Here is a 22,420-nt window from a genome sequence, read left to right as displayed (position 1 = left end):
TTCACTCGTCTTATGAACAGATGTATTGTAGGAAGGGTAATGTCTGTTTCTTACAGAAGATAACCACTCATAAAAACTCAGAACACCAGATTGGAGAACATGTGCCTTGGCTAGGCAATAGATGCATGTGTTACCTTTCCTACATTATACACCTCTTGAGACACATGTGTGCATCTGTGGATTTTTTAAAAAGTCAATACGGAAGAAGTCTGTGGCGTATGCTTGCTTAATACTATCAGATATTTTCCTGTAATGTTTAACATTTTCTCTGGGAAAACTAGTGACAAGCTGTCCATGAAAACATACCTGCACATCCAGTGCAACGTTACATGCTCATCGGATGCACCCAGCCTCCCCAGCCTTCACTGATCCAATCCTCAGCCCTCAGTGTTTCCCCAAATTGTCTACAGTCGAGGCATCACTGATAGCCAGACCAGTCTGGAAATGGATTCTGCATGCTGTGCCTCTGATGGAGGATATTCATCAGGATTCTCTCACATTATCCTTGCTGCTATGGGAAAGACTTGCAGTCCTTTGCCTTCTTCTATACTGAGCTGAAATAACAGATCAGGAAAATTCTAATCTCCTACAGTTCTAAACTCAAGTCTTAGCAAGCTGGTATAATGGAAACTGACTGTTCTGCTGAAGTTCATTATGCCTATTGTATTTTGCTGCCTGCAAAGACAGCTCATTCAGTTTCCGTTTAGGGCCGAAATGATCTGATTCCTCTGCTTTATATCTTAACCACGAAAAGCAGTCTTCTGTGTGTTGGGGGGGGGATATTAAGTTGGATCAGGGCTATAATGTTTGAGAAGGAAGGCTAACTCTTTGCCCCTGTACCTTTCTCTGCTGAAAATTTCTGTCTCCTATTTTGAGATCAGGAATAAGAGACAAGCACAGTGCAAGGGGGTGTGTTATGTGCTGTCAAGTTGCTTCCAGCTGCTGGTGGCCCTATGAATTACCAGCCTTCAAAAGTCCTGTCATTGACAGCCTTGCTCAGGTTTTGCAAAATGAAGGCTGAGGCTCCCTTTATTGAATTGATCCATTTTATGTGGTGACTTCCTCTTTTCCAACTGCTTTCAGCTTTTCTGAGCATTTTCTTTTCCATTGAGGCCAGCAGAAGTACCTGTCTTCACTCCTTAGCAGGGTTTGCAACAGCCCAGAAGGGACATTTTAAATCTGGACAACGGCATAGGGGGTGGTAAACCTGCACTTTCCCAATGCTGCAGATCCAAGTCATATTGATTCTTCCCACAGCCTGTTTTTTTTTAATTTGAATTACTTGACAAGGGGTCCAATCACCATTCTGTTTAGAGCCTAAAGCAGCTCTTGACATTTTTTATTTTTATTTATTTATACCTCGCCTTTCTCCCCAGCGGGGATCTAAAGCAGCTTACATCATTTTTTTCTCCTCCACTTTATTCTCACAACAACCCTGTAAGGTAGCTAACGCTGAGAGTGTGTGACTGGCCTAAGGTTACCCATAAGCTTCCATGGCAGAGCGGGGATTCAAACTGGATCTCCCAAATCCTAATCTGCCACTCTAACCACTACACCACACTGGATCTCAGTCCTCTGGCAATTTGAATGATCTCTTTGTACAGTGAAGAAGACACAAGTATATCTAATTCAAATAGTGGAAGGTGCTGTATATTCGAAGGGCCGGGTGGGGGGAGCTTGTGATCTTACTCTGACCTTTACTGGCAGCCAGAAGTAGCTAGCTTCAGGCCTGAGGCTGTAGCAATGATCCTGGGAAGTGAATACAGCTAGAGATTTGAAGCATGTGGAGTCATATTACACTGTCAGAGCTGTGTCTCTTCCTAGCATTCTTGTCAGCACCAGCGGATAGTATGTGCTGTAACCACACCATTAAGGTGGAAGCATCTTAAGAAAGTCAATAAGCCCCGTCAAATGAATGACATGCAGGGTTATCAGTAGGTCTAAGAGCTTGTCTCCTTTCCTCCTTCCGTCAGACAAGGCAACTATAAAATGGGAACGAGGGTTGAAAGAGTGTACTGCGAAAGTCACTCTGCTAATGACAGTCCTCACTCAAAAGTACCACCTTGGATGTCTTATTCAGGGTACGTGTTATAAGGAGACAGAAATCAAATTGGTACAGGGGACAAACTTTTATTGATACCAATATGATAAATCCCAACTCATTTTGAGAGATTAGTTCTTCATTCGGGGATTGTTGTAAAGATTACATGTATAACAGATAGACAAGAATGATTTAGTCGACAAATTTACTTGGTAATAAATTAGTAAATACTGAATAAGATATCACAAACAGCAAATGCCAGCATTAATTATACATGTGCTAAAGTAATTCAAAACAAACAAAACATTTAAAAAAATCCAAACCCCTCCCACCAAAGAACTCCTATACTAGCCTAATAAAACTAATTAGTAAGGCTAATATTCAAAATGGATGAGATACTGGGAGATTTGGGATCAGATCTTCCAGTATCTTTTTTTTTTAAATTACAGTTGCAGACATGCAGCCCCAATTCAGATCAAAGCCATGTGGAGGATGGGAAAAGAAGGAATCTAACTGTTTCATCTGTGCATAGTTTTGCAAATGGAAACCAGAACAGAACTTTATGCTATTAGTCCTTTAATGAAAAAAATGAGCTAAAGGTGGATGTTTCCTTTTCCTTAAAAGAGCTAATAAAATAGGGGGGGGGGGGGGAGTTAGCAAAATCATGCAAGAATGAAAGAGTTAAACTTCCCTCTCCCGTACATGGCCACAGTCTGAATCAGCCTGTGCAAGGCTGTTATTTTCCTTTAAAAGATTGATAGAAACCTGGGATCTCTTTGAAATCTCGTTTTACAACCAAATCTAGCTCAAAAACTTAACCAGTATGAGTCATCCAAGGCACAGAAAATGGTTCTGTAATATGCTCATAGCATCCATAATTTATTTGGAATGAAGGATAAATAAAAATATGGATAAAACTACCCACCAGAAAAGGAAAAAAATTGCCTATGGAATAACTGCTTTGATACCTTGTTCCGAAAGGAGCTACTAGCATATTAATTCCTGCAATGATCACAAACGGACATCATCATTAAGGGACCTATAGATATCCTACTTTGCAAAGACTGTATCTATAACAAGATAAACATCCCTGTTAAGGAGGCTAGTGCCTGCAGAGGCAAAGTCTCATTTCTTTCCTGAGATACTGAACTGCATAATCTCAAAAGCCACTTGGCTTCTTGTTGAAGTAAAACCCTATAATATTGACTTTTTCACTGGCCTCCAAAGAAAAAAATCCTTAACCTCATGAAAAGATTCTGGCCAGTGTATTACTATTTCTGTGCTCTATATTACTGACATATTTGCAAATATGTAAGGTCTCTGCCAGTTTTACCTATATTTTATTATTATTATTCCTAATGGCACGTATGACATAGACTGCGTTACAGCAGGCAAAGTTTCTAAGCTTGTTCACAGGAATAATGAAGCCTCTGACTGTGTAGTGGCAATGCTTACTAATGCTGCAAGAAAAATATCCCTGGGGCATAACAGATGCAGGCAAAAGCCGCTGACTTCGTATTGTATTGGCTAGTTACAAAGGTATATCCTCCTCCTGCCTTTTGTGCTGCCTTTTGATAGAAATAATAATGCTATTTTACACCGCGCCAACCATTTTTCTAGGCCAAGAGAAGGGATGGGTTGAGAACATCATACAATCACTTAGAACTCAGGGAGTTTGTAGCTCTGACGTTCTGGTTTCCTGTGTTTCAGGCTCAGAAGTGTGGCACCCCATCTGCAAACAAGCAGCAAGAGCAGAAAAGAAGTTAAAGGTAAAAGAAAGTTGGGGGGGGATGGGAAGCAGAAATTTAGCAATGGATAATTGTGTTACTTAACCTGAAATATTTCTATGGCTGCCTAGAAAGCCATGACTAATCAAGCAGTTGTGGAAGAAGTGGAAGTATGTAGCATCTGAGGGTTTATGTCTGCAGGGATGTGGTTACTTGGATTGAGATGACATATCCAAATGGCTTTGAAAACATAAATAAGGGGGACAATCCATCTTTGTGGGCTTCAGCCTTAGTTTTGACTCCTGGAGACTCCTCATACTCAATGTAGCTGTCATAGTTGCTACAACCACAGTGGCATTTGCTGTGATAACGGCGCAGTGTGAAAGGGAAGTGTATATCTCCAAACATTTGGGGATAAGCAGTAGACTGTGGTGGTGGTCACCCACCGTACCTCTGAATGAGAGACTTGAAGACCAGAACCTCAGTAGACAATATACAAGTAAGTTCATATGAGAGTAGATGATCCTTGAGGTAAAGATACATGATGTCACATCATCGTATTCAGTATTTCACTGTTACCTCCATGTATTGGAGTGGGGGGAAGGAGGGAACAGTGAACACAATTCCATCTCATTATACCTTCCTTTTACTAAAAATTACTAGGGAGACACATGGGATGTCTCCCCCCTCCCCGCGAACCCTCTGTAACACACTTAACCATAATTAGTTAGCAGTCATTGGTTGTAGAGTACGATCTGAAAGTGTATCATATATCAACCTTGCTGAAGTTAAGTCTGGGTCCAGTCACTGCCTAAATGAAAGACCTCCTGAGAATCTAGTGGACTTTGCCTTGAATTTCATGACTGACAAAAGATGAGGTATGATTGTGATAAATAAACCACAAATGCCCTGTGCAGAATCCAATACTTGATACCCTCCCAACATGAATTAATAGATTGGATGTGTTGTTTGACTCTGATGGCAACTGTTAAGTTAAACTACATGGATGGAGTGTTGGGGTTAAAACTGCAAAGTATTTCAGTAACTGGGAGAGCACAGAAAAACATAAAATAATGAAAGTTTCATAAACAGAAGGAGTATAGGCAAGCAGATAAGAATGTTTTGCCATTGCTGAAGACATGCCTACTCAGGAATTTTTAAATAGTCTCTTTCCATGACATGGATTAGGCAGAGGCTGTGAAAAGTTTGACTTATAATCCATTTTTGTTGCTTTTATTTCCACACAGCATAGAAGAACTTCAGAAACATCCATCTCCCCACCTGGTTCCAGTATTGGTTCCCCCAACCGTGTCATCTGTGTGAGTACAGCTCTATTGCCGAAGGTGGCACATGATATCTATAACTAAAGTTTACAACATCTACAGGTGCAAGCGGGGCAGCTATACCCTAGAGTTTCCAGGAGGGGTGAGAAGACATCATCCGATCCAACTACACACCTGTTAAGTACAAGAGTCATAGTGGGGACAGAGTCTTCCGAATGAACAATGCAAAGGCAGACATCTGACATGTCCATCCATCCTTGAATGCCTGCCTGCCTGATATGGCTTTTTTGGAGTGGCATCTGACTGAAGAGCTCAGATGCATATGCCCATGGCATTGGTCTCAACCTCCAGGCTCCCCTGCTCTTTCCCTTCATCTACCTGGAGAAAGCCCTGTAGACTCTTGTAAAGTGCAACCCTTCCTTCTTCTCACCTCTGAGGTGACAATCTGGGTGTTTGCTTGAATGTTTGCTCTGATGAAACCTTCATTTCCATGTATTCCAACCTGCCCTTTCTCCCCAACGCCTGTTTCTTTACTGTTTTCTCTGTCTTTGTCTCTCTGTATCTGTCTTCCCTTTCCTTAGGCTAAAGTGGATAATGAAATCCTTAATTACAAAGACCTGGCAGCTCTTCCCAAGATTAAAGCCATCTACGAGGTGCAACGCCCTGACCTCATTTCCTATGAGCCCTATCACAGATACACGTCAGATGAGACACTGGAGAGATATAGCTATGGAGAGGTACAGCTTCTCAGCACTTCTGTCAGAGACACGGAGCCAGTCAAGTCAAAGATCTCCAAGGGAAACAGGCCTATTTAGCCTCCCTAGGTGTAAATGCCATTGATTTTGATGGGGGTGGGAGCTGCAATACAGCCAAAACAAAACAAACAGCAGAACCCAATGTCACTGTTTAGCACCCATGTTGTCAAAAAGCTGAAAATGTCTGAGTGAGACCGGATGTGAACATACTTGCCAGCATACTCTTCTGCAGCTGGAACACAGGAAAAAGCACAAAGCCTCCCAAATCCAGCTTGTATAGCCCTTCAGATGTGGGAGAAGGGATGAAATGTGATGATCTGAGGAAAAAGAGCTTCCTCAGAAAATTATCCCTCAATGTGTCATATAAAAGGGGAGAGTTTCCCAATGTGCCCAGATTTCCTTGATGAGCAAGAGACACCCAGGAGGATGGATGTCTTGATAAACAGAAAATAAGTATTGTATGTGCTGGATTTGTTAAATAATACTGTTGAAAATTTGGCCCTGTAACTGCAGCTTATTGTATTACATTCCATTACCCTTATTTTGGAGAGGAGCCGGAAGAAGAAGCAAGATTAGTCCAGCCTGGACTTTCTGTTGAACAAATTTCTTTGTGAAATGGGGAGCAAGTGCGAGAAATGTGCCATTCTAGCAAAGTACATGGGTTTGGCAAGCCATGACACCCAGTTCCCAGTTTGTCACTCAAAAGCCAGATGGCCAAGAGGTAGTCTTTGAAATTATGTGCATCGACAACTGGAAACATCTTCTGTGGATAGGGCACCATGGCTCAGCAGCAGCCAAATTACCTATCCTTTCTTCCTGGGAACCATCCTATAGTTTCCTCTGTAAGTAGAACTGAAGAAACAGCTCCACTGCATTCCTGCTTTATCAGCTTTGTGAATCAAGAAAGAAACTACATGGGTTGAATCTTGTGATCTGTCGGTGCAAGGACCACAGATTTTTCCTGTGTTCCCCTCTCCAACACTAAGAAAACTTATTATCAGTGTCACAGAACACATGTGGAGTAACAGCCATATGAGTCAAGAGGCTGAAGGGGAAAGGGGATTAAAAAAATTCTCTCTTCTATCAGCAGAGCTATATTCACTAAAGAGGCAGAGAGGAGCAATTTCACTCTTTCCCTTCCCCACTGCAGCCTTATTATTTACTTCCTTAGGTTGTTTATAGCCCACCTTTCTGACTGAGACTCAAGGCAGATTACACAGTGCAACGCTGAATCCACACTTACTGGCATAGCGCTAAACAGTCGGAATGATAGCGTCTTCCTGGCGCGTTTTATGATGTCATCGCGCCACGATGCTGTTCTCGTGGCACGATGACGTCATAAAACGTGCCAGGAAGACGCTATCATTCCGACTGTTTAGCGCTATGCCAGTAAGTGTGGATTCAGCCCAAGTCAACAACTAGGACATTCAGTGAACAATACAATATGGTTATAGGTTGAAGAAATTTGAAAAAAAGCATAAATCCGAATACAGAGATGAAACATTGCTGAAACAAAGCATAGTAAATAAATAAGACATGTTTAACTATGTGGGCACTATCCAGTAAGAGCATATCTACATAAACAGACAGTACCCAGTAGTACCTTCATAGCTATGGCTCCACATGGGTCCCCTAATCCTGGTAATAAACTTTCCCATGTTTGGAAAGTAGTACTGTGGGGCGAAGAACACGGGAAAATCCATGACCATCAGTATCTTGTGCTGATGGATTGCAAGATTCAGCTCTGGGTGTTAACAGTGTCTTTATTACCATTACATCTACTGAAATCTTACTAATTCCTCTGTTATAAATATTGGGAGTATCATATTCAGGATCATGTTCTGGATAATGCTTGTCAGGCCGGATTCAGATGTAGGTGTGCACCTGAAAAGTCTTAGGCCTCTGGGTAGTTATCCTCTATCAGATCATTAATCTCTAAGCAGGAGGTACACCCAACAATACACCGGGCTGTTATTGGTATAGAACACAAGTAAACACTATTAGACAATCTTGACTTCCATTTTATCTTTTATTAAAATGTGACTATTAACATCTGCAACACTGACTATCTTAAAAGAACATGATAATACCAGCCATTAATTCTGAATAGATAATTACGAGAGTGCAATTACATGACTCCATTAAATGTCTTACCCAAGAGTAAGTACGATCACAAGGCAAAGAGCTTCTTCCAAGAAGAAGCTAATTATCAATTCCGACTCCCATATTTATAGACTTTCAGAATCATCTTCTTACAATAGTTAACTGGCCCACTTGCTAGGATGTACATTTTTGCTCAGCTGTCCTTCAGTTTATATAAAAGCTGTGTTAGTACATTCTTGCTACTTTTAATCATAACGAAGAATATGAAAAATAATCATTACAGGCTTCTCGTACATAGAATTATCTGTAGGCTGCCAACCAGTATGGCCTTCTTTGAACTCTTACATTCCTTTCTGTCCTTGACTGGACACTTTCACCGCTCTCGGAGATTTCACACACCTGGGCCCCAATTCATATTATATTTATTGATATGAGCAAGCCTTTTTCTAATCTACTAGCGTCTATAATGTTCTGTAGCTCCTTTGTCTTTCTTCAAGGCTGTTCTGTTCTGGGATTCTCGACTCCCTGTTTGATATGCCCTGCTAATGTTCAGCTGAGGGGCCAGGCCAGATCTGATTCTGACCAGCAGAAGCGCTTTCCATGACCAGCACTTTAGTTTAGTTTATTCGGTGTTTGAGCTGAGACCAGCAACAGGTTCCCCATATTCCATCCTGGCTGCATCCCTTCCTCGGTGATTCCTTCTCTAGTCCATGTTCCATCTTTTCCAGATGCAGAATAAGGTTGTGCTTTAACTTGCTACTGAAGGCAGAAGCGTCAGCCTTGCTTACTCTTTGTAATTTCAAAACATGTTAATAGGGTAGAGGATGCCTTACAAAGGCAGGAGGACCTCCTAGGAAGGCAACAGACTTGGCGGTGCTATAACAGATATCTCCTTGGACAAGTTTAGGGTGTCCAACTGCAAGAGAGGACAGGGCTCATGTTCCTTAAATAGTTGGACAGAAGAGATGATTTTGGCAAATGCATCTTGCCATGCAGAGATGTGAGAAAAACTGCATCTGGCAAGTAAAGGTATGTGAGTCTTGTCCTTCTCTGAGTTTTGCCACCCTAGTCAAACAGCCAGGCATAGGAGCACAAGTGGTAGGCAGAAAGGGAAGTTGAAATCAACAGGTTCCCTCTCCTTGTATACTTCATACATGCCGTTTCTCTCCTTGTTCAAGCAAACCCAATGCTGTAATGCAACAACGCTGATGTGGTATCAGCACAGGGGTTGCCAAACTCCTGCTGGGAGCAGAGGCGTCTCCCACCACTAGCCACCACCCTCCACCTCCGCTCACCTAGCCAGTGGCAGGGCGGGAAGGTGCAGGGAGCAGCCAACCATGTGTAGTCTGCCTGGGAAGTACACAGCCAATATTGATGTGAGCGCACCTGGACCATCATCATTTGTGGCATGATGCAGAAATGACAGGTTGTACCATGGGCCAGTTCTCTAACAATCAGCCCCAAATGCTAAGTTTTGGGCTGATTTTTAGAGAATAGGTCCCAGTGCAACCTGTTGCTTCTGTGTCATTCTGGAAATGCTGTCACTTTCCAGCAATGAAGGGCAAGTACCCACCATTGCCCCATCCCTCCATTTGGCCCCCATGGGACCTGGCAACCCTGGTCAGCACATGCATGTCAGCCTGGGTCTGGTGCATCTCTCTTGCATTGAATTACTCTGTGCAGTACTTATAGCCTACACTGAGTGCATTTCTGCCAGGTGTGGAGTGGTATTTGCTGCAGTTAGAAGTATCCAGACATGGACCTGGGGAAAAAGAGGTCTTGACAAAAATAAATGGCACTTAGAAAGCTTGTCTACTTTCCTCACATGAATATATACAGGAAATGTCCTTTGTATTTGTGAAAAAGAAATAGAAAACTTGAGAGGAATCTGAAAGCTGAGATAGGGCTGCTTCAGAGATATTTTTCCTAATGACAGCATGAAAACATGATTAGAAAAAGCAGGGAAACGGCTGAAAACCTGCATGTTCATCATGTATGAAGGATCAAATATAACTTTAACCAGTGAAATTTGAGGTGCTCAGTCTAGTCTACCAGATTTGTGTGTCACACTTGTGCCTAAGAACCCAATGTAATATATGAAGCATTGTAGAATGGGGTGTTGCATCTACAGTTAGCCTGTGCTGGAGCTGTGTGTGTTTGAATGTAGGAGTCATTACACACACTCTTAAAACAAACCGTTACTGGGGGCAGTGGAAAGGAAGAGCTTGTGGCTGTGAGGGCTGTTTACTGCTGGAGAGGATAATACAGTATGGAGAAGTGTATCTGTCTGAGGGGAAGAGAGCTATTTGGCTGTTTTTTCTCTCAGCATTTGGAGATGAAAATATAGCCAGCTTTGCCCTCTCTTCATGGCCACTTTGTTCTTCTGGAGTTTTCACCAGGTTTTCCTCCGTGCCCTGACAGGTTGTCATTTTCCTAAATGGACAGTAACAGAGGGATGGGGGAAAGAGATGAACGGTGCTGCAGCCCTGAGCAATAATGTGAGCTTGTAATTGTATTTTCCCCTCTTTTTCCTTCCTTCCTCATTCTTCACTCCATCATGGCTGGTCTCTGGCCTCCTGTCACTTCCAGTCTCTTGGAACTTTGTCTCCATATTCTCAGGTAATCAAATGGCATGCCAGGGTAATATGAGGGTCTGTGTGGCTGGGCCTCATAGAGTGAGTGATTGAAGAAATATTCATTAAGAAAAAGGCCAAGAAGATCCCAGTTCTGAGGGGCCTGAACTATATTGCTGTTAGACTTTGGAGTTAGCTTGTAGAAGGTGACCCCAGAATATATTAAAATGGAAGAGTGAGCCAATTGTCCATGTAATGTCGTTACATCAGATGGGGAAGGGAGTGGTTTTCCCAGAATGGAGTCAAAAGTAAAAGTACTGAGATCTTTGCCATGGGCCTGTGTGCATGCCTCCCTAGGGGCTGAGTCTTTTATCATTCCTCTTTTGACTTCCTAGGACATTTATGAAAGCATGGACATCAGGCAGAGGCGAGCCTCCAGCCCAGGCTACATTGACTCCCCAACCTACAGCCGCCAAGGCATGTCACCCACCATCCCTCGCTCGCCACATCATTATTACCGCTCAGGTAAGGAGAGGACTCTTTCCTCATGAATAAGCTCAGTACAGAGACCGCACACAAACCAGTATGGCAACATCATCTGGACGTTCAAACTTCTCTCAGGGGCACATTCGGGACCAGAACATCTTCCGATGCCCAGAAGACTTTACGTTGCAATGTCTTTTTGAAAATCATGTGTAGCTTTCTGTGCTGAGCAGGACCACTTCTTGGCAGAGAAACAGTCAAGTGGCCAAGTACATTATCTGTCCTCAAGACAGAGAAGAGTTTATCACTGACTGGGACTTCACTCCATATATAAATGTCTTCTTTTCTATGGAAAGTCAAATAAGGGTGACTCTGCCAGAGCTGAAACTGAAAGGAGTGGATGGTGTGGGAAGCAACAGGTGCCACAGGATTCATGTGCAGCCACAGTCAGAGATGCTAGGTAGTAATCCTTCAGCATGAACACAAACCAGATCTGAATTTTGACATATTGTATGAAGGCATTGCCAGAACAGGGAAGAAAAACACACCCCAAAAGAATATCCAGCAGAATTTATCTGGGTCTTCTTTAATATATTTGCTTACTGGAACCTCGCCCTGTGCCAAAACGAAGACTCTGGTACACATGCTACTGAACCCTGCACCACCAATATCAGTTCTGCAAGCTAGATCCTGATGTGGAGTTTGATATCCCTGGAATGGGTTTAGAACTGTCACTAATGACATGCACCTGGGGAATTTTCCTTTGTTTCCTATTCATTTGTGAACCCAACACCCCTCCCTCACCATGGTGTGTAGGAGCCCCTACCACCCCTCCATCCATGCATCCCCGTCATTGATTCACAAGTGGCTTGCTACTCTTCTAACATGGCTGCTTTTAACACTGGTTTTCCTCTGCCTCTCTCCCACTCCCTCTCTCTCTCTTTCTCTGCTGCTCCCTCAAATCTGCTCTTTCAAGGAACAGAGAGTGGACGCAGTTCCCCCTACTATAGCCAGTTAGATGTGAGGTCTTCCACACCAACCTCATACCAGGCTCCTAGGCATTTCCACATTCCAGGTAGGCTCTGGAGGCCTTTGGCCAGCCTGTGGAGGAGCTCTGTGCCTTTTGTTTTTCATGCATGCATGCATGTATGCATGTACCAAATACGTGTATTGCATGACTAGTGCTATTGCCAGTCTAGAGTCAGCTAGCAACAGCAAGATGCATTCTCATGGTAAAGGCCATCCATAAACAAGACCTGCAGCCTTAACCCCACTTCCTGCAAAGTCTGTTTTCACCCCCCACTGCAGCTTCTCTCTCCTGTACAAAGAATAGACCCACCCTGTTACTTTCCTCCCTTTCTTTCCCCTCAAGGACCACAAGGCAAAGCTTGTCTGTCAGTTAGGACTTCTTCTACACCCATCCTTGACAGCTAATTTATCTCATACTCTTCCTGCTCCCCTCAGGGCCTGCTGCACCCTTCCCTCAATTTTTTCTGGGCTTGCCAAATGGCTGCTCCCCTCCAGGTGAGCCTCCAGGGGCCACCAGGTAAGGGCCGCTGCCCACCCCTTCTCGAAGGAGGGAGGGAAATCGACACTTGTCCCTTGCATTATGCAAGTAGGTACATGTAATGCCCTTCCCATCTGCCTGCCTGCACTGTCTGAAAATCAGCTTTGCAAAATAACTCTAGAATATGTCATTACTCAAAGCAGGTGAGGCCCACACCTGCCCAAATGCCTGGCAGCATCAGTTCTTCAGTCCTGCAGCCTCAAGCCAAACCATGTTAAACCTGGATTCCTTCCAGTGCTTCTTCACATGCAGCCGCATATGTGAAATGAAAACTGAAAACAGCTCCAAGATATTGATCTCAGACAATCCGAGAAGAGGAGCACAAGTCCCTTAGGATTCAGCTAGGGGCACATACAGCTCCATTATGGCTGACATCAGAAGACAGACCCAGAGTAAACCAAGCTAGCACCTGGGATTAGGCACACCTAGTCTCCATTGCAGGCCGCTCTATCTTATTATCTGTTCTCTAGATGAGTAAAAGGGGAATGAAATGGGCCTGGAGTCATGCAGTGCCACTTAGGCCTCCATGAATTTGTTTAACAGGAAATGCTTTGTGTCACCTAATGGCCTGGACTTTCTGGACTTTCCCCTGCCATTACCCTCCTATCATCACAACTACCAGAAATGGTGTTCAGATTGCCAGTGTCCCAGTAGCTGTTGCTGATGTCTTTTATGGATGGCCCTCAGTGTGCTCCACCAGTCCAGTGTATCAATAAACCTGTGTGCTGGTAGGATAGCTCCTGTTCCCAGCTTGCTTTGCTTTTCTCTTGTATAAAGAAACTCTGGCTGACTTGCTTAGCTCTTTGGCAAGGATGGGGAGGGGGTGATCCCTATATCTCTGAGAAACCAGTTCACAGATCATTTGGGGCCACCAGAAGACAGAAAGATGGTGGTCTGTAGCACCATCCCTTCTCTTAAACTGAGGCAAGCCTCTAAGAGTGCCCAGAGGAGAAAAGCCTGCCTGACCCTTCATACTGTTAATGGTGAGCATGCTCACAGCATGACCTCTTATGCATGCACACATTCTTTGTCATGTGGCTGTCTATGGTAAACATCACTCCAAATAGAAGTTTCATTCTTTCCCCATCAAAGCAGCTCCCAGACTATCTCTGCTCTGTAGAAACCTAGAATAAAGCTGCTTCATTTTATTCCACATAGCTGTGGAAAAGGGGTGTGTGTGAATACTTAATGGAGTGAGCAGGTGATTTGATCACAGGTGGGCAAACATAGTGGCTCCTGTGACTTGCCTCATTCATATACTGGTCCTACTCCCATTCTCTGTTTCTGTCTCTTTTCCTTCATGTTCTTTCTTTTTGCCTCCAGCTGCTGCAGAGAGTAACATCTACCGGAAACCCCCCATCTATAAAAGACACGGTACAGTTTGGGCATGGCTTTGGCACGTATTTGGACACACATAATGAAGTCCAGTTCTGTTTCAGTTACATTGCTGCGCAAGGAACATCTCCATGAGCTTTTACAGAAAGTTGATGTCAGTGCTAGACCAGGACATGATATACCCTGGAAAGAAGGGGAGTGTAGTTTTGAGGAATTTCTGGCCTTAGAGGTAGAGATAAGAAGGATGCAGAAAAACAGACTGGGTGTGGTGGAACCATCAAGGTGTGTCATTCTAGTGTAGGGACCTTCTTTACCCTAAAGAGCCTTTACAGGCTTCCTCAAATATAACCAAGGCAAAGTACCAATGGGATGGCTAGCTGGCCTCTGAATTATCTAAACTAAAAGAAATGAAATGCAGCAGACCATGTGGCCTGTGCATTAAGATGCCCTTTAGATTATGTATCAGTGCCATGGGAGCCACTTCTCCATGGGTGCATCTCATACAATGTCTGAAGGCCCACTACTTTATGAAGCGGACTTGAATGCATGGGTCTTTGCCACACAGTTGGAAAATACTCATGCAACTAGACTCACACACTTAATTGCAGGCCTTTAAATGTTAGCATGGGGTGAAAGTAGCTTCACTGCACTGTAAGCCATATATAAAGAACACCTCCAAGTCCTAACAAAAGAGCTCAGGGAAGTAAAGTCAGTAAACATATGGACTGTCCCAATAGCCTCTCCTCCCCAGCAGTGGCAATCAGTATATCAAAAGAAGAGGTCACATAGCCCATATGGTGGCCACCTCCTGGGCCAGTGAAGAAGGTGCATCAAGTAACAGCCACCTTCCTGTACAAGCTTAGAGACACTAATCCCAACAGAAAGCCATAATTCTAGAAGAACCATGAGAACACTCGGACAAAGCCTAATGGGGATTCTGTGCAAGTTTATTCTGAAGTGGATTGCTCAATGGGGCTGCATTTTTAAGTGCATATCCTTGGAAATCAGTTCCAAGGATATGGTAGTTCATAGCTGCTTAACCAAAGTATAAGTGATCAAGAAACAAGTATGGTGTCACTAAAGTTCTAACTGCTCAGCTCACTATCCCCTTGAGAACATTAGATGCCAGCACATCACAGCATCTGCTCTACCTAACCAAAAGGCAACGTACGGTATGCAGAAGAAGCCAGAAGTACAGCTGATCTAAACTTGGGAGGAGTGGGAACTGTAGGCAGGGCAGGAATAGACTTCAAGGCATATGTGGTGCACTCACGGCAAGCACACTGTGGAAGCAATTCTCTTTACTCTTTGGGGGTGAGGCTTTGAGGCCACGGAAGATGGAGAAGTGCCCTCTGCTGGGCAGGTCCTAGCTGTGAGGAGAAAGGTCTTCTGTGTTCACCAATCTGTTCTTTTTGTTTTAGAAGTGGTGTGGCTTTCCCTTTATTGTGGTAACTGTATCTCCTCTCTTTCCTTCCTCCTTCTCCTGTGTGCCTAACACTTTGCCCTGCTGATTGTCTGCACCCTGCTGCGCTGTAAGTAGCTTACCTTTGCCTCTCTCGTGTGTATCAGTCCCAAGCATGTTTCTGAGAACGGCTCGGACTGCCCCCTGCAAGCCTTGGGTCTGGTTTGGGCAACATGAGTGGCAATAATATGACATGGGGTTTGCTATTCTGTAGGGGGAAGGGGGACGTGCTTTCTTTGTCTTTATGAAAGAACCTTCTGAGAGAAACCCATTTTATACCCTAGTACAAGAGCAAAAAAATTTTTTTTACTGCTGCTCTTAATTTAGGACACACAATAGCTTTCTCTGAAAATTTATTAAAAATACTTACTTAAGATTATGTAATGCAGATTACGCATCCCTAAAGGCTGTATGCTGCACACACAGTCAGGAGATTTGTCCATTTGATGCATGTTCAGGGGCACACATTAAAAAGAAAACCACTCACCAGTTATCCTTTAATGCCCTGTAACCAAGCTTAATTAGACAAGACATTGCAAATCTGTGATCAGACCACCTGTTTATTTAGATTTCCATTGGTGGCAACCATGGAATTTTGGGGGAGAAGAGGAGACAGTGATTTGGATCAGGACTCCCTAAGCTGTTTTCCTGATGAAAATTCCCCTACACTGCTGTTTATTCAGGGATGTTTAACTAAGCTGCTATTTACTCAGATAGGGATGTTTCTCCTAACAGGTCAAATAGCACTGGAGGGGGAAAATTTTACTGTGAAAAAATCAGTGGGAAGATATTTTTAAAACCCTTCCCAAACACTGCAATCCCAGTCCAAGTTATCCCCCCTCAACTTTTATTAATAAAAAGTTTCAAGAGAAGGGAGATCCAAGCATGGATCTTCAGTGTCTCATTTGGTTGGGGCCCCAGGAAAGAGAATTGTCCCAGCTTAATTTGCAGTCAAAATGCATCACCCTGTGTGTATGGTGGTGTGTATGGTGGTGGACAATCAAGTGGTGCTGAATCCAAAACTAAGGAGTAGAGATGGGCATGAACCAGAAAAAAAAGATGAACCATGTGGTTCACGGTTCATCACGTTTCATGTTTCACGAACCACGAACTTTCACGAAACTGCCCCGGTTCATGAATCAGTTTGTGAAAATGTCACTTCCAGGCCAGCAAATCATCACTTACGGGTCAGCAGAAGGTCTGCAAGAAGTCTATTCCCTTGTTGCCTAGGACACATTGATTGGTGCCAGGCTGTCTGCAGTGATGAACTGAAAAACAAAACAAACCAAACGAACCAGCCTAAAGTTCATGGCAGTTTGTCAGAAATGGGATCTGACAAACCACTGGTTTACAAACCATGAACCAGCCTGGTTCATCATGAATTTTGGTTAGTATTTCAGTTCGTGCCCATCTCTACTAAGGAGTGATTGTAAGGAGTGCAGTAGCACCTATAAGACTAACAAAATTTGTGGTAGAGTATGAGCTTTCATGAGTCACGTTCTGAAGAAGTGAGTTTGACTCACGAAAGCTCATACCCTACCACAAATTTTGTCAGTCTTATAGGTGCTACTTGACTCTTGCTCTTTTCTACTACTACAGACAGACTAACATGGCTACCCATCTTGATCTGTCTCAAGGAGTGATTGTTTCTTTGGATTAATGTGAAGGGTTTTTTTTTTCAAAAGTAAGATTTTGTGTATATGTCTGTCTTTTGAGGGGGTATCTATATCAGCTAGACTTGAGAAAGACAAAGCTTTTTAAAAGACCTGAAGATGGTATGCCGTATCAAACATACTGTGAAAGTAACAAAGCACAGGATGGGCTTGCCTCCCATCTGCCACTGCAACCCGCTGAGCTCCCTAAAGTACTACTCCTGGGAGTCAGGGGACCATCACAAACAACATGGGAGCAGTGTAGAAGTCTGCCATGTGGGGGGAAGAGAATTGGTAGAAATTGTCCCCCTCTGCCAACAATGCTACAGCTCTACCTCCAATGGAAAAGCATTGGCTGGATACCAGCCAGTACGATTAAGTCAACTTTATCCAAAATGCATATAATTTTCTTTTTACTGCTGTTATTGTCAGACGAGTTTCATAAGGTTTTGAAGCACCTCTAAAACTTGCAAAACTTGTATGACCAGAGACAATAACATGCTAAGTGTTAATATCACAGCTTACCACCTCCACCTCTTCCGGAAAATGATCTTTCTTCACCATTTGGTGCAGCTTTCCAAAAGAATGAAATTGGGACACAGAGAGGATCTGAGGCTTGTATCTGTTTCTTAGCCGAGGCTGTGCAATGTGACTGTAGCTATTGTGTGCAAAGCATCCTGGTTCCTTAGCCATGTCCTAATGATACCTCCTTTCAGTATTATTCTCTACAGTTCTTTTTTACTAGGGCAACCATTTTGACTCATCCTTTGAGTCCTGGACCTAACTTTTGATCTTTTGCTTTACTTTTGCAATAGCAGTTGCAGTTGCATCTATGATGTGCAGTCTGGACAGAGGATGGATGGAAGGCCACTATGCCTTAAATCAGCACATATTCAGCAGTTTTAGGGGTGGGGGGATAAAGGCTATAGGCCCTGAGTATCATCTAGTAGTAGCCAGCTTCACATTTTTTAAAAGACTTGGTATACACCAAACTTATTTTAAAGTTTGACACTCATTGAATTCATTTTGGAAGGAAGGGTAGCCTTAATATTAGGGCATCTAGTGACCCCTGCAGGACCATTTAATACCTTCTCTCTTGACCTTCATTTATGATACAGACCTCATGGAATTCGAGAACAATTCTTCCATTTCCCCCAGAGCATTCCCTGTATCATACTATGTCATACAGAATGAGGTAGAATTGCCAATCTCCAGGTGGGGTCTGGAGAGCTCCCAGAATTACAATACAGACAACAGAGAACAATTCCCCTGGGGAAAATGGCTACTTTGGAGGGTGGACTGTATAGCATTATACCTTGCCGAGGTCACTCCCTTCCTCAAACCTTGCCCTTCTCTCGCTCCACTCCCCCAGTCTCCTAGAATTTACCAACCTGGAGTTGGCTACCCTCAAATGAGGTACAACTGACTGAAGGTGGAGAATCATTTTGAATGCTTCTCTTTAAAAAATATACTCCCTCCAAGTAGGAGGAGGGATAGTAGAGAGTGGTCTAAGTATGTTATTTTTGAACGTAAGGGAGCATTCAAAAATTCAGGGTTGCCAAGATCAGGAAGCAAAATTCTGGGGTCCTGGTTGCTCTGGAGATGCACAGACGTAGGCAAAAATGGTATCACCCAGTCTGCCATCTGAAGTAGACCAATCTGGAGTTCATACTGCTGCACATGTAGACCAGGCCCCAGAAGATCAATATTCAGCTAGGTGAGGTCTGCGAGATCATGTCTGAAGTTAAATCTTGGGCATTTCTTAGTCCACAGTTACGTGCTGGGAAAGGAGGTGGGATTTGACTGATCAGACATAGGCTGCATATTACTTAAGCCTTGCAAGCAGTCATTCAAAGGATGCTGTCCCCCTTGCCCCACTTGCCCCTTCTGCCCCTCCCTTTGCCATTTCTCCTTTTGCTACTGGCTGTTTTGTCAGTTCTGCACTATCCAGGTAGTCTGTCCAATTTGCTCTCTGCCTTCCCTTTTATGTAAAGAATGAACCTGTGCTGGCAGCTGACATAAAACTGCACAGTGAAACTGCATTGTGTTTCGGGCTTGGAATCTGCTGCAGGGGTAGTTCCAGACCTGGCTTCAAATGAGCAGGGCAGATGTTCAGATGGATAGTCAGTGCAAGTAGATAGGTGAGGCGCAAATACAGTTTGCTACTCATCTGTTCACTGAAAAGAAGCACTACTTGGCACTGTCAAGTGGAAGATTACGTATCTGCATTAGTCCATTAGAGCCTTGATTTTCTATTTTTTTTTTTTGAAAAAAAAATTTTATTGGGTTAGAATCCATTATTTTTTACATTACATTCAATTTTCCCCAAATTTTTTCACTTCTAACCCCCTCCCTTTCCCCCCCTTTTGTTGACTTCCAACAGCTTTCCCACCCTTTGTCCCTTTTCCCTTACTTCTATTAAATTCCTCTATCTAAAACAAGTATACATTCTCCATTATACTAAGCAGTACATCCTTAACTACTTTTCTTGTTATATACCCAAACTGTAAGTCTTTGGTTCTATCTTGGATAAACAATTTATCCCATTTCCAGTTTTAAATATTTCTATATATCATAAACCATAAAAATCTTACATTTAAAATCTTACATTTAAATCAAACAATTTAACTTATTCTCTATATATTACTCATTGTATCTTTTTATAGTAATTCTATATAACTCATATCATAGTCAATCAATTTGACTCTTCTGTACATTCAGTTTGGTGCATACAAATCTTATCAAAGAAAGAAAATATTGTTGGTTACCCAATACTTATATTTAAACCTTATCATTAATTATTTTCTATCAATATTCTATCTATTAACCTATATATATCTATATATATATCAATCTGTTATTCTAACTGCTTATAAATTCACATTTATCTCTTCCCCCCCCGGTAAAGTCACCCCCCTCTACATTTTATTATACTTCAGTAGTTCTCAAACTGCCACAGTTTTCCTCCCACCTCCCATTTCTTCTCCAGATATTGTTTCAGCTTCTCCCAATCTGTGTTAAACTGCCCTGAGTCCAGATTTCTCAGTTTTCTTGTCATCTTGTCCATTTCTGCCATGTACAGCAATTTGTAAATCCAATCTTCAATAGTTGGCACTTCTTGTACTTTCCATTTTTGCGCATACAAAAGTCTGGCTGCTGCTGTCATATAAAATATCAACGTCCTATGATGGGCTGGAATTCCCTCCATTCCCAAGTTTAGTAGCAGGAGTTCTGGGTTCTTATTTATTTGAAATTGTAAAATTTCGCTCATTTCTCTTATTATTTCCCCCCAGTACTGCCTAGCTACATCACACGACCACCACATGTGATAGAGGGAGCCCTCATGCTTCCTACATTTCCAGCATTTATTAGAAGTGTTCAAGTTCCCTAGCGCAATCTTCTTTGGTGTCATGTACCAACGATAAATCATTTTGTAAATATTCTCTTTAATATTTGTACATGTCGTTATCTTCATTGTAGTCTTCCACAAGTATTCCCATGCCTCCATTGTTATCTCTTTATTAAAATTTATAGCCCATTTCACCATTTGTGTTTTAACTGTCTCATCCTCAGTATACCATTTCAACAGTACTTGGTATACCTTGGATATTCTTTTCTTGTCCTCTTTAAAAAGGGTCTGCTCTAGTTCCGAATTCTCTATTCGTATACCTCCCTTTACAGAGTCCGAGTTATACAAATCTCTGATCTGTCTATACTGGAACCAATCGTAGTTCGGTGATAGTTCCTCTTGCGTCTTTATTCTAAGTTTAGATGCTTCTATTTTAGTTATTTCTTTATATGTCAAACATTGTCGTTCGTTGTCAACAGCTCTCGGGTCTATCACCTCATATGGAACCACCCACCAAGGAGTTCCTTCTTGTAGGTAAATTCTGTACTTCTTCCAGATTGCGTATAGACTTCTCCGTACAAAATGGTGCAGGAACATCGAGTTGACCTTTACTTTGTCATGCCATAGGTATGCATGCCATCCAAATATTTTTTTATATCCCTCTAGGGCTAATAGTTTCTTGTTCTTTAATGTCATCCACTCTTTCAGCCAAACTAGGCAGATTGCATCGTGATAAAGTCTCAGATTGGGCAGTTGCATTCCGCCTCTTTCTTTTGCATCTTGTAAAACTTTCATTTTCACTCGAGGCTTCTTGCCTGCCCATACAAAATCTGATATTTTCCTCTGCCACTTTTCAAATTGTTTAGAGTCTCTGATGATTGGTATTGTCTGTAGCAAAAACATCACTCTTGGTAACACATTCATCTTAACCGCTGCAATCCTACCCACCCATCACAGATTGAGCCTATTCCATTTAATCAAGTCTCTCTCAATCTGAATCCACAATTTTTCATAATTATTCTTGAACAAATCTATATTCTTTGCAGTCAGTTCAATTCCCAAATATTTCACCTTACTTGTTACTTCACAATCCGTTGTTTCCATTAACAATTGTTGTTTCTGCTTAGTCATGTTTTTACATATTATCTTTGACTTCTTTTTGTTAATGAAGAAACCTGCCAAATCCCCAAACTCCTTGATCTTATCTATCACTTTTGGCATGTTCTCCAGTGGGTCCTCTACAATTAACATTATGTCATCCGCAAATGCTCTGACCTTGTATGAATAGTCCTTTATTTTTATTCCTCGAATTTCCTCATCTTGTCGTATTTGTATCATCAGAATCTCCAATACTAAAATGAACAACAGTGGAGACAACGGGCAACCTTGTCTTGTTCCTTTGCTTATAATCAATTTCTTGGTCAGTTCATCATTTACCACAATTGCTGCAGTCTGGTCTCTATAAATTTCCTTAATTGCTCTGATGAATCTTTCGCCTAATTGTAGCTTTTCCATAGTGGCAAACATAAAGTCCCAGTTTAAATTGTCAAATGCCTTTTCAGCGTCAACAAAGAAGAAACCAACCTCTTTATCACAACGCTTATCATAATATTCAATAGCATCAATCACTGTCCTTAAATTGTCTCTTATTTGTCTGTCTGGCAGAAAGCCTGCTTGCTCCTCCTCTATAACTTCCGAAAGCCACCCCTTCAGTCTCTCCGCCAGTATCTTCGCAAAGATTTTATAGTCATTGTTGAGTAACGATATAGGTCTGTAGTTTTTCACACTAGTCAAGTCTTGGCCCTCTTTTGGGATCAATGATATGTTCGCTTCAGACCAAGTGTCTGGAATCCTTTGATCCCTTAAAACTCCATTGATCACCTCCTTTAGGAATGGTGCCAGCTCATTGGCCATAGTCTTATAAAATTTAGCTGTAAGTCCGTCTGGCCCTGGCGCCTTTCCTAGATTTGCAGATTGTATTGCCTTACTTATTTCCTCATCCATTACTTCACTGTTCAATTTATTTCTCCAAGCGTCCGAAATTTCTGGAAGTGTCATTTTCTCCAAATATGACGCTATTGAGTCTTTAT

General features: G+C 42.5%; 1 protein-coding gene across 1 annotated transcript in view; it reads left to right on the top strand.

Moving 5' to 3' along the window:
• Positions 1-22,420, top strand: part of ABLIM3 (actin binding LIM protein family member 3) — a 196,649-nt gene that overhangs the window by 157,306 nt on the left and 16,923 nt on the right. Inside the window, exons 8-12 of the mRNA XM_054977806.1 lie at positions 3,752-3,810; positions 5,016-5,087; positions 5,633-5,788; positions 10,499-10,528; positions 10,878-11,007. Of these exons, the coding sequence (XP_054833781.1) occupies positions 3,752-3,810; positions 5,016-5,087; positions 5,633-5,788; positions 10,499-10,528; positions 10,878-11,007 (447 nt within the window). The remainder of the gene's footprint in view (positions 1-3,751; positions 3,811-5,015; positions 5,088-5,632; positions 5,789-10,498; positions 10,529-10,877; positions 11,008-22,420) is intronic.

The sequence above is a fragment of the Eublepharis macularius genome, chromosome 4, assembly GCF_028583425.1.
Source record: "Eublepharis macularius isolate TG4126 chromosome 4, MPM_Emac_v1.0, whole genome shotgun sequence".
Taxonomy (NCBI): Eukaryota; Metazoa; Chordata; class Lepidosauria; order Squamata; family Eublepharidae; genus Eublepharis; species Eublepharis macularius.
The sequence above is the reverse complement of the archived record's forward strand: the minus strand, read 5'-3'. Positions and strand labels throughout refer to the sequence as shown.